We start from the raw sequence: 13,588 nt of genomic DNA on the forward strand, positions 1-13,588 counted from the left end.
AAATCATAAATTAATTTATTAAATAAGTGACATTCCTAAAAAACTTGTGACTTTCAATAAATTTTAGTAAGCAATAAAGGTATTCAAAAGAGTTTGATAATACTTTTCATAAAAGAATAGGTTCACTGAGTCAAAAATAAGTATTGTGAGTTTAATAAAATAAAACTTAGATTCTCTATTGGATTTTTATGTGTTATTTCTCTGTTGTGTTTTTAAAATATGTTATTTGATGTTTTAAAATATATTAATATTTTTAAAAATATCAAATAATATATTTTTAATGTTCTAACAGATTGTAAAAACAGAAAAAATTCAGTAAAGAATCTGGACTAGTATTTTCTTTTTCTAATCCTAGATTTAATTTTAATTAAGCCGGAGGTTCCCTCAAAAAAAGTTTTAGGATGACATGATTCTAACTTTGTTAAGTGAATGGCATTGAAACCTATCTAGCGATGACCTAAGGAGAGAAAAACACAATTGTTACAAAATGAAATGAGTGCACTACTTACAGCAAATCTAAATTTCTAAAGTAAATAAAAAATCATAAAATCTAGAGATCTAGACAGAGGATTGAGTGGAAGAGACAGGCACAGAAGGAGCACCTATCATAAACTTAGCCAGACAATCTTTCTGCATTATTTTGAATGCAATTGGCATTTACAGCTTAAAACAAACACTTGCCACACTTTTATGCTAAAATGAGAGAGAAAAGTGCAAGCTCAATCTCCCCATTTCCAGCATGAATAGCATCAATGAACTTGCATGAGTCAGCACATTGAAAATTCTTACAAAACCACAAATTGCTGCAAGTGTGGATGGAAGGAACCAAACTATCCTCAGTGTTTTACTTCACCAGCACCAAACCTGAAACAAAGGCCAGTCAAGGAAGGAAATGTCTTAATAGTGAAACTAAAATCACTTTCTCTTTTTGTACAAAACCACAGTATCCTTCATTGGAGACAGTCCTGTTTGAATCAGATGAGAACATTACAGACAGCATAATTCAGCACAGTATCATGCTCAGGACTCAAACTTCAAATCATTGGTTAAACTGGAACAACAACTCCATAGCAATTACTTCATAAGAAATGCACTTTAACTGAATTTAAGTATGGTTTTAGAACCAACCACCTTACTTTATCTCATGTCAGAATATACACTTTTGAAAATGATGAAGCTTAAGGAACATCTCATCCAGGAGCATCCCAAAATTTTCCGGAAAAAACAAGGATGAAGAGTGAGAAGACAACCTCTATGCATAAAAACTAAAAGCTGGCATTGTGGGTTAATGTGATTGATTCCAGCTATTAGTTCCATCAGAAGTAATGTGTCTTTGAGCAGAGTCTCTGGTTCTTCCTCCAGCATGGGAGCTTTGCACATACTCTTCCATTTCATCTTCACTTATGCTTTGGAAATTCAAAACCGTTGCATTGGATGTTCGTGTGGAGCCTTTTGCATCATCCTCAATGCTGTAGAACGGATCGAAAGACGGCTGCCCCTCATCTGCAAACTTCATGTCATCATCAAAATTATCAAAATCAAAATTTCGCAGAAGTTCAGGAATAGGTAAACGACCATCTTCTGCACGCATAGATCCCATTTCAAGGTCAATTTTCTCCTTTGGGGTCAAGATTCCATGTGCAATGTTTGGAGTCACCGATCCCACCATCATGTGTTCATCCTCCACAACAAATGCTCGGAAGTTATTCCTCGAACCAGGAATCCTCGAACAAAGTGTTTCATTTATATTTCTGCATGATCCCCTATTGAATGGGTTGCCCTTTTTGTCATACTGATATCGGAAGTTCTCATAAGTTGTCTGCACCACAACAACAAAAAACAACAAATTTTATGTAAACATTATGGACAAAGATTGTAAAAGAGAAAACAATGTTTAACACAGAAGACAAAAATCATTGATTATCGAAACTTGAAAAAGCATCAAATCCACTTCTTATAGAAAGCGAGATCAAACTACTTATAGAGTTTGATCAACAAGCAATTCACCAACTGTACAACAGGTACCCACTAAAACAGAAAGCTCAAAGCTTTATCTTTTATCCGTTACAAACAGAAAGCTCAAAGCTTTATCTTTTATCCGTTACAAACTTCAACCAGTAAACAACAATCTAAATTTAAGCAAACAATGGATCAAAAATAATGGCCATGTGGACAAGTGAAGAACATTGCATACAAGTGTCCCAGTAAGCTGCTTATTAAACTCAACTCTAATCAGCAGAGTCACTTTCAAGTAGAAAGAAAAAGAAGCTATCTTGAACATGAAAATATCAGTAAAACATAAAATTTTGATCATTTTAGTCATTATTAAATTTATTTCACCCTCTTCTTATTCATATTCATCTTATTTATAACCAGTAAACTTGTAGTTTGTTGTACCAAAAGCAGTGTGTCACTTAAACATTAATTAAAAATCCTAAACTTCTAGTTTTTTTTTTCTTGTACCAAACAATTTCTCTTCAATAAATCCAGCTAAATTATATGTTCCTGTTAGTAATTTGATGCTAAAAAAATTAGCAACTACTGAATAAGAAAGGGTTAAGAGCTGTTTCATATTTTTGTGAAGTAAAATAATCACCTGGTTTGTACAAATGAGATAGAAATGGAAAGTTGTGAGGCCACCAACAAACCAAACAGCTATAAAGCAGTATATCATCAGAAAATCTGCTATATAATCACGTGATATTGTCCTCCAAAAATTTTGCCGGGAAATACTGATACAAGTGAACACGAAGACGTATAGGCACAAAATGGTTGATGTCAAAATGAACAAGAAGAAGTATCGATAGTTACGCTGCAATTATGTCAGAGAACTGTTAGTTCAAGAACTGAAATGAAGTAGACATTTGGGCAGTATAAAAAAAAAACATGTTTCTGTTTCTAACAAATGAAGCCAAGGAAGACGGGTCTCCAAAAAGAAGACGAGTTTACAATTTCTACATTGGTATTACTCCGAGGAATTTAATTTCTCAGCTTTTGAGGAAATGTTATTGACCAAGAAAACTACAACCACATACTAGCAGCTTGTATAAGAAATTAGTAGTTTTCAATGAAAACATTTTAAGAAGATCACGGAAACATTACACGATAAATGTAAATTAAATTATCCATCTCAATGTTAAGCAATGTGTCAAATAATCAAGAGGATATTGCAAAACTAGTTTTCAACTTTATATGAACTGATATTTGAGTACTATGTCACTCAATCTAAGGTGATCATCACTCTAATCAGACAAACTTTCAAAAAGGAATAGCACACAGATCAAAGAGGTCTTCATATTTTTTCTCACAGAATAAGAAAATAACATAATCCAGACAGATTCAATTGTACCGTTTTAGTGCAATTGATTATATCTATTTTTGGAGTGTTTAGAAAAATTTGTAACATTGCAGAACATAGATGTCATGGCAATTATAGACACATACTAACATCACTCACTTGTGATGTAGTCATCAAATAGATCAGAAGAACAGTATTGCTTACTTTCAAGTTTATTCAGCTTTCAACTGATATCCCAGTAGCATAAAAGAAATTTGGATAAAAACATGTAACAATATCTCATTGAAAGTTTGAAACTTCACTTGTTACAGTATAGTGGACTTACCGTTCCAATGCACTGACCAACCCAGGGACAGTGATGATCAAATCTCTCGACACAATTGTTGCATATAGAACAATGAGAAGTACGAGGAGGGCGATAAAGCAAGCACGTATCACAGAACTTTACTTTCACTATGTGTCCATTAACAATAACATCTTTAGTTCGAGGTAGTTTCAGATGAGGGGTTGTGCCATTAATCCATTCCATGGAAGGGGTAGGTATATCAAATGTATCATCAAATTCAGGAGGTCTTGAATTTCTAGGAACAATTCCAGGATCTCTCCCAGAAGTCATGAGGAGGAAAATTAAATCCTGCATGAGTTATCAGACATATCAGCTTTTATATTCAAAATAAGAAAGGAATGCTGATCCTATAAGCTATGATGAAAGAATAAAATGAGAAGGGAACAAGGATAAACCAATCATGAGTATGAAAATGAAGTGACACCATTATATTTATGGATACTTCTGACATTAATATTAGTCAGAATGTTCTTTTTTCTCTTGTATGTTTTATATTTTTTTTCTTGATGTTGGAGACGTGAAACATTATTTGGCTTTTACCAGATGGCTTCAGTTTTTAGGAAACTTGGTCTTTCAAAATTGACAAAAGTATTTGACGTTGGGGAAAAAGCTATATATTTTGTCAAAACTAAAGAGATAGAAGTATATTCCCTTTGCCCTTATTTAAGCAGACACAAACTACTTACATGACATTAAAGTTCAGAAAATAAGTGGATCCTTAAATATCTTGTCTTGCTTACGTATCAGATAACCCAATGTGTATAAACTATGCATATTTCAAAATTGGATTACCATTCTGTAGCTGGAAAAAGACAATACACAAGAGAAAATGGTAGAAAGATGCATAAGATGACAACTAGTTTATGTATGTAAACTCTCCAGGAATTAAATGCCAATGGTATTTACCAAAACAGTGAGAACTCCACCCACAACCACTACAGGAAACCAAAATTCATGAGAAAGGTCATCATTCTTCTTGATTAGAAGATATAATTTTACACAAAATGCAATTGCAGGTGCAGCAATTAGGAATGTTGTAAGAAACAGGGAAGCTACATCTGGACCAAATATCACCCTCCCACCACAGAAAAACTTCTGAAAAAAGTCAAACAAAGAAGAATTAGTAAAGTATAACATGCTTGTTATTGCTGCAAGATATCCAATCACATCTACATAATATTCTATTACTTTTCAGCCCAAAACATCAAGGTAAAAACTTCCAAATGGTAGACATATAGAAGCTTAAAAAATCCACAGCCATGTCAAATTCATCTACTGAAATGAAATTTTGACCAAAAGAAAAGTGTTCCCATTGAAGTTGCACCGGTACATCAATAGCTTAAAATCATCAAAACGTCATCGATTCACATTTGCCGATTAAAAAAGCAAATAAAGAGAAAAAATCACGGATTCACATTTACATAAAAATGATTACACAAGATTAATCCCCGATTTGCAAGCATTAATTTTTGTCCTATTCTAAAGCGATCAAGCAAGCATCGATGCAATTGAAATTCACGACCAAAAGCAACATTCATCATGTTGGAAGAAACATTCCACAACTAAAAAGATATTGAATCATAACCCAACAAGCAATCTATTCTTTAAGAAAAAAATCAACAAAACATAATTGAAGCATAGATAAACATGAACAACAATTCAAACAAAGATTGAATCATGACCAAACACAATCCAGTTGTGAGACATGAAAACCAATTCAAAACAAAAGTTGAGATATAATCTCACGTTGCCTCCCCTCCAAACTTGATAGACCCTCCTTTGTTGCTGACCCACATTGCTAGGAGAAGCCCCGATTTCTGGATTTCTGTTTCCAGCCATGGCAGCAGCACCTCGTGTGTCACCCAAACTGCACTCTTTCCTTGTCAAAACCCATAAACCCAATTCAAGTCCCGACCCAGAAAAAAAAATCCTCTTAAAAATCCAAAATGTTCTGGCTTTCCTCCTACGAGCCTCCTTCTGCAGTGGAAAGGGACAATGCAGATGGAAGAGAGAAAAAGAGGAGAGAGAAGAAGAGATAGAGATAATCAGAGAGAAAGAGAGAGAGAGAGAAAGAGAAAACAAAGAGATGTATGGAATGGCAGCAATTGAGAATCAAGCTGTGACAGCAAATCCAAACAAGAAAAATTGTGGGGTTGAAGGGATCATTGGAAGATGACAATCTCCATGATCCTTTTCTAATCAATCCTCGCTCAAAGTTTCTTAGCTTTTCTTCCCTTTTCTTATTATTATTTTCTTCTCTTTCTCTCTCTCTCTCTCTCTCCCTCTTCTCTAAGTTTTTTTGTTTTCTCTTCTTTCTCTTTCTCCCTTTCTCCTTCGAATCCAAAGTGCTGACAGCTTCGGGGGTGTTCTCGGACGGATTTCCCAATCCTTCGCGGCTTTTACGCGCGTAATGTTTCTTTTTCTGTTACATTACAACACTACAACCTTTCCTTTTCCGTTGCTCACAACATTCTTAAATGCTGTCATACCAATGTGTTTTTTCCTTTTTTGTTTCCAAAATACATCACCAATCATGAAAATTATCGATTAAGTAACACTCATAAATATTTATTTATAGTTTATCATTAAATCTTCCTAACAACCTTCTTCTGAAAAAAAAAATGTTCTCTGTGTATTATTTTTCTCATAAGTATAAATATTAATAAAGCCATTTGCAATAAAATAAAAACTTACACGATGAATAAAAAAATCATATTTATTTTTAAGAAATGAAAAAAATGTCGAAAAAGCAAAAGGCCAACTCATGGTACTGAAAAAACAAGTCACATGTAAGATAAATCTGTTCTGAAAATTTAATTTTAGAGTTCATTAAATTTAAAAGAAAAGACATTTTTAACTAGCTGTATAGAATGTACATTAAGGGAGTAAACTAATTACAGTAATTCCCCATAAATCTTACAAAACATTATAAGATGTAATGAGTACGTTTTACAAAAATCAGAAGAAGAAAAAAATGAAAACAAGAATCTGAAGCAATTCTTTCATACATTGTTGTGGGAATTGGATAATGGAGATAGGTTTAATGGGGAATATTTAGTTAAATCAGTTTAAAAATGTACAGAGTGATTATAAATGCTATTTTATTTTAATATTATAATTCTTGACTTATATCTATTTAGTTTCGAACTATAATTTGCAGTGAACATTATTATTATTGTGAGAAAAAGTTTTTATCTTCTATTTGTATTCATGTATCTAACATTATTCTGTAATATAAAAGGTCAAAAACTTCCAATGGCCGATGACTAAACACCAATAAATGATTAAGAAAGAAGATATTGTTTTGTCCCTTTGTGTCAAAAATAATGTATAATTAACCAATCCAAATTAATTACTCCATCAATTGATCTACTAATAAAAAGATGTGCAACCAGTTGTATTTATTACCAAAAATAAAAAAAAAATGATTTGTATGAAAAAATAACACCAGTGATGTAATGATTGAACTCACAATTAGTATAATTGTGAAGATTAATCTTTCCATAGATATAAACTTTATTAATCTCTTCATAAAGAACTTCTGTTGAATTGCTTGGAAACTAAAGAAACTTTAAATTATGAAGGATTACTTTTTACTTTGTTTTATATTTTCTTGATTAATGGTGATTTTGTGGAGGGGTTTAAACCCTTAAAAGTGAGTGATTCATTTGTTTTTAAGAAACATAAATGTTATGATGGATGTTGGTAACCAAATTGCAATAAAATAAGTGGAGATGATGCATATAATATAGATATGAACACATTGATAATGGTGGGTGCCATGTATGTCGAAATTACCAAGATAATAAAAAAAAAAACATTTTCTTGGAGATAAGGAGTGTGTATAGAATATGCTTTATAAATCAAATCACAACATTGTAGACAGACAGATACCATGCCAATTGAATGGTGGAGCCACATATTATATTATTTATCTAACTTTAATACATACATACATACATATATATATATATATATATATATGTATGTATGTATATATATATATATATATATATATATATATATATATATATATATATAAAAGTGTCTTTGTATGTGTATAGTGCTTTGAAGAAGGTGACATTTGGCACAACGTGACATCCAATATGAAACCAACTAAAAAGACTTGCTTGGTTAAGTTTCAACTTCAATTTACAACTCACAAATCTGAATATAATAATGGTGTTTTCTTTTTCTTTTGTCTCTTTTTGGTGAATGTTGTTATGGATTAAAAAATGTGGCTATTAAGGTCAAATTTAAAATAATATTGGTTGTTCCTAGGATTTGATGACATGCATGCTGGCACATTTTAATATCTAATAGAAGGGTGCATTAGATTAATACAATATAGGGAAAAAATCGAAGAAAAAAAAAAGCTTGCAAAAGATTAAAGAAATGGCAAGCAATTGTAACAAAAACATGAGAGAAAATTTAGTGTTACCGAGTTGAAGCAATCTTTTTAAAGTTTACTTTTATATATATATATATATAGATGAAAATTTTTAGGATTTTTTGAAAATATGAGATATATGATATAGATATATTGTACGAAGGAACTTGTTATATTTTATTGATATACCTTATATGTAGAGCAAAATGTAACTGAATCTCAAATATAAAATACTTATATCTCGATCTTAATTTATAATAATAACTAATATCTAAAACTGAAATATATTTCTAAAACTGGAATATTCTTAACAACTAATTTAAATAAAAAATATACTAATTAAATATTCTCAACATTTCTCAATCGTTTAGTGTTTGATTTTCTCCTCTTTTTGTTGTTTTTCTCTTTCTTTCATGGGAAGACGACTTTATTCAATTTGAAATTTGTATTTTTTCTCCTATAAGTATCATCTTATTTGTCAAGTGTGAATTTAATGGTAATAACATTGGACCTTTGATGAATATTAAAATGTGGGCATTCATCGACTTTTCTCACTTGGACATCAAACTTCTTCAAGAAATATTCATCTTCTTTTGATTTTGATCATTGGATTATACTTTTTTCATTTGTAGTCAATTCCTCCTTCATCAAATCCAAAGCATATGCTTTGTCTTTCATATGGACTTTGAATACTTCTAGGCTTTTAGCATCTTTGATCACATAAAGTTTGTTTTCGTAGTAAACCTTATAACGTTTCTCTAACATTTGAGCAATACTTAACCGATTTTGAGTAATCTCAAAAACATATAAGACATAAAAAACTAATTTGATACCTGAATGAGTTTTAATTGAAATTTTTCTTGTACCTCTCACATTAAGTTGTTCTCCATTCCCAATTCTTACTTTGGAAATATATGATTTTTTGAGCTCCTTGAAAAATTTCCTATCATGAGTTATGTGGTTTATACAATCAATACCTATAATCCAATCTTTTGTAGATGTGTTGGTTGTGACACATGATGTTGTAAGGAGTAGTTCCTCCTCTGACTTATCCTTTACAACCTTAACATCTTCTTGATCATCTTGGAAATTGCATACCTTTTCCATGTGTCCTAATTAACCGCATTCGTGACATTTTACATTTGGCCTCCACCAACACCATTTGGTTTGATGGTCTTTTTTCTTGCAATAGGCACAAGATGGAAAAACTTGTGTGTTGTTGTATTTGCTCCTTCTGTTGTTTTTTTACTATGAGAGCATTCTCTTCCATGTGATTTAAAACACCTTCAACTGCATGATCTTCTTTCATTAATCTTTTTTTGTTCTTGTGCTTGCAAAACATGTATCACCTCTATCAAAGTAATTGTAGACAAATCTTTTGTGTTTTCTAAGGAAGCAATAGATGATTCATATCTTTCTGGCACCGTCACCATAATTTTCTCAACGAGTTTAGAATCTGGAAACTCCTTTCCCTACAATTTTATCTTGTTGGCAATATCCAATAATTTGTTCGAGTATTCTTTAATTGTCTCAGACTCCTTCATCTTTTGCATCTCGAACTCTCTTATCAAGTTTAAAACTTTCATACTTCGAATCTTCTCGTTCTCGTCATATTCTCCTTTCAAATAATCCCAAATTTCTTTGGGAGACTTTAGGATCATGATCTTGGTAAGGATGATTTGTGAAACACCTGTAAACAAGCAGGACTACCTTTCTCCTCTTTTTTTCCTTGTTCATTTTTTATTTGAGCCACGGTGGAATTTTTAGGCAAGGGAACATCATCTTCCTTCATGACTTCCCATAGATCCAGTCCCTCTAAATATGTTTGTATTCTTACCGCCCATAGATCATAGCTTTCACCATCAAAGAGTGGAATAACAACTTGTTAGGTATATAAAGTATGTCAATGCTTATTTATCTAATCTTGGAGTAGAAGTTTTAATAATACTACTATATAATATATTTATTATATTTTATGTCCAATGTTTACATGTCAAACGTAAATTTATGTTTAACCTATAAAGACCAGACATAAAAAATTCTTTTATTTTTCTCTTTTATAGGTCAGACGTAAATTTATTTGTAAAATAAAAATAGAGAGCCCCTTTCTCTCTCACATTTCTTCATATGCGAAACTTATTGTCAACTATGTGAAAGTGAGGCTTCCATTAATGACTAGTAGTTATGTTTTTTACATTTCTCGTGTGTGGTTTTTGGAAAATATCTTTCTATTTGATTATTTTTTTACATGTTAGTTTCCTATACTTCTCACTTTAATTAATGTGCGTGACTATTTTGGAGAAAACCCAATCATATTTATGCATGGATGTACACCCACGAATAATGATAATGACATGGCAAAAGCATAGGATGATCCTCTTTCAAAGCTTGTGATTGTATTGCCTAGACAGAGAAGAAGACAAATAAAGCTACAATGAGACTTCAGAGTATTTGGGCTCGAAATTGTTGTACCCTTTTACATTTCCTTTCCTGATGCAATGGTGGTGGTCGGTGGAGAACAAATATTAAACATTTGTATCATCCAACTATGGTGCATGTAAGTAGTTATGTGTCTTCTATATTTACCATATTAAAATTACCACATTTAACTTATAATTCATTGTCTAAGGTATATGGATGCAATGAGTATGGAGCAAAGTCTATCACAAATGTATGGATTACATATGTTCTTAGCCCCAATCCATTCAAAATTTTGCAACACAAAGGTCCAAATACAACAATATATACAAACATGGATGACCACTTTACACAGATGTGTTTACTTGACTACATACATTGAAGTGTTAGTCTTACTGAGTGTAATTTCGTTTTGAAGTTATGATAATTATTTAATTAACCATTTCCCCTTCATTGTAGGTCTCATTGACAAATAAAAGTAATCATTCCTGAATATGCCTAGTTGTTTGGTTCTGTTATCTTTACTGAAAACCTATCCTAAAAAACTTTATAAGAGTAATGTTACAACTTTTATATCATCAAATTAGGATACACCAATTATGACTAACATGTGTTCAATTTAACGAGAGTTGTGGTTGACACAAAAGTTTTTATTAAAGGAACAAGCAAAGGCAAGTTCAATCCTAATGTTAGATATCATTTAATCCTTAAATTAATTATTTTTGTATAGAAATTGTATGATATTAATTAATATTTTTCTTCATTTATTTTGTATTGGAATTTTTACTATGTAGTGGAAATGTTCTACTTGAAATGTATATTGTGTTATGGATAGTTTCTAATTTAGAGGTTTTGGTTTCGATCCAAAACCAATTAAATAATAAAAAACACACATATATTTATGTTTGTTTGTACACCAACAAACATAAATTAACGTTTGACATAGTACTAACAGACATAAATTTTTAACTCAATTGAGTCCCTATTTTAGAAAATTCGTTGCAATCAGTTCCTTTCCGTTAGTTGTACAATAACGGTGTTAATTATGTGCCATGTGCAACACGTGATTTTTTTGATTTTTTGATTTTTAATTTTTTTTATAATTTAAAAAACAAATTGTGACGTGTCAATCTGACATTGTGTCACGTGGAAGAGACAATGTGATGTGGCAGTGACAGTGCCACATGTCACTATTGGATGTGACAAGTCTCAATGTAGTCCTTGTATTTGTTATTTTGTCTCAATTTGGTCCCAAATTTTTTAAAACTGAATCAATTTCATCCCTATATCAAATTTAATTTTTATCTAAATTTTACAATGGTATTTTTATTATAATTGATATTTTTTTGACAAAATTAAATTGATTTAAATGTATATTTTGCATTGAACTTTATTTAAATATTGTTTCAAATATTTATATATCAATAATTTATAGATAAATGCTTTAGTTCCTAAGAATGCTTATCAAGCTTTTAACATTAAAGATATATGCTCTCTTGTGAACAATTTTTATCCTTTAGATTTTAGTGAGCGACACAAGATTATTGTTGATACTCCTAACCATCCATATTTGACCAATTTATCAACCATGCTTGAATTATGTCAATCTTTGACAAAAACAACAAGCCGAGGGCAATTTACTTGAATGATGGTCTAATTTGTTCTATTTTAACTCTTCATGTTTCTATAATTACAACAGAAAGACCATTGTCTGCGATGAAGATGATCAAAACTAGATTTTGAAATAAAATGAAAGATGAATTTCTTGTTAGACAATATGATTATTTACATTAAGAAAGAAATAGCAAAATTTTTTAGTTTTGATTAAATTATTGATGAGTTCAAGAATATATAAAAAAAAAAACAATTATTTAGATATGTGTGATTTCTTTTTGTAGTTACAATTATACTAAATTATATATTAATTTTTACTATATTATTGATAATAATAAAATATATAAATTTTGAATGTACCTAAAATTATAGGCCAAGATCATCCCTTGTCTGGTTTATACAAATGAGATAGAAATGGAAAGTTGTGAGCATACCAACAACCAGACAACTTATAAAGCAGTATATCATAAGAAAATCCGCTAAATAATCATGTGATATATTGTCCTCCAAACATTTTGCCGGGAAATACTGATACAAGTGAACACGAAGACGTATAGGCACAAAAGGGTTACTTTGCAATTATGCCAGAGAACTGTTAGTTCAAGAACTGAAATGAAGAAAGCATTTGGGAATAAATATAAATTAAACTATCTCCCACTGGACATCTCAGTAATGTGTCAAATAATCAAGATAATATTGCAAAACTAGTTTTCAACTTTATATGAACTGATATTTGAGTAATAAGTCACTTAATTTAAGGTGATCATCACTCTAATCGGACAAACTTTCAAAAAGGAATAGCACACAAACTAACATCACTCACTTGTGTTGTAGTCATCAAATAGATCAGAAGATCAGTATTGCCTACATTCAAGTTTATTCAATAATTCTTCTGAACTGATATACCAGTTGCATAAAAGAAATTTGGATAAAAATATGTTACAATATCTCATTGAAAGTTTGAAACTTCACTTGTTACAGTATAGTGGACTTATTGTTCCAATGCACCGACCAACCCACTCACAGTGATGATCATATCCCTCGATACAATTGTTGCATAAAGAACAATGACAAGTACTAGGAGGCCTATAAAGCAAGCACTTATCACAGAACCCTACTTTCTCTATGTTATCATTAACAACAACATCTTCAGTTGGAGGTAGCTATATCAAATGTATCGTCAAATTCAGCAGGTTTTGAATTTCTAGGGACAATTCCAGGATCTATCACAGAAGTCATGAGGAAGAAAATTAAATCCTGCATCAGTTGTTGGACATATTATCTTTTATATTCAAAATAACAAAGGAATGCTGATCATATAAACTATGACGAAACGATAAAATGAGAAGGGGAACAAGGATAAACCAATCATGAGTAAGAAAATGAAGTGGTACCATTATAACACAAACTACTTACATGACATTAAAGTTCAGAAAATAAGTGGATCCTTAAATATCATGTCTTGCTTACGTATCAGATAATCCATGTGTATAAACTATGCATATTAAAAAATTGGATTACC

General features: G+C 31.1%; 1 protein-coding gene across 4 annotated transcripts; it reads right to left on the reverse strand.

Moving 5' to 3' along the window:
- Positions 1-462: 462 nt before the first annotated feature.
- Positions 463-6,115, reverse strand: LOC114173996 (probable protein S-acyltransferase 4). Of its 4 annotated transcripts, none has more exons than XM_028058726.1 (6): positions 5,391-6,105; positions 4,551-4,739; positions 3,624-3,932; positions 2,597-2,812; positions 1,251-1,819; positions 463-864 (listed from the first exon to the last, which is right to left on the reverse strand). In XM_028058726.1, exons 1-5 carry the CDS (start codon positions 5,481-5,483, stop codon positions 1,286-1,288), a joined length of 1,341 nt encoding a protein of 446 aa, XP_027914527.1. In that variant the 5' UTR covers positions 5,484-6,105; the 3' UTR covers positions 463-864; positions 1,251-1,285. The 4 variants fall into 4 exon arrangements, with proteins under 4 accessions (XP_027914527.1, XP_027914543.1, XP_027914535.1 ...); XM_028058734.1 differs by lacking the exon at positions 463-864 and having other exon boundaries at positions 920-1,503; positions 1,576-1,819; positions 5,391-6,101; XM_028058718.1 differs by lacking the exon at positions 463-864 and having other exon boundaries at positions 920-1,819; positions 5,391-6,106.
- Positions 6,116-13,588: the final 7,473 nt, after the last annotated feature.

This window comes from Vigna unguiculata, chromosome 1 (assembly GCF_004118075.2).
Source record: "Vigna unguiculata cultivar IT97K-499-35 chromosome 1, ASM411807v1, whole genome shotgun sequence".
NCBI classification, from domain to species: Eukaryota; Viridiplantae; Streptophyta; class Magnoliopsida; order Fabales; family Fabaceae; genus Vigna; species Vigna unguiculata.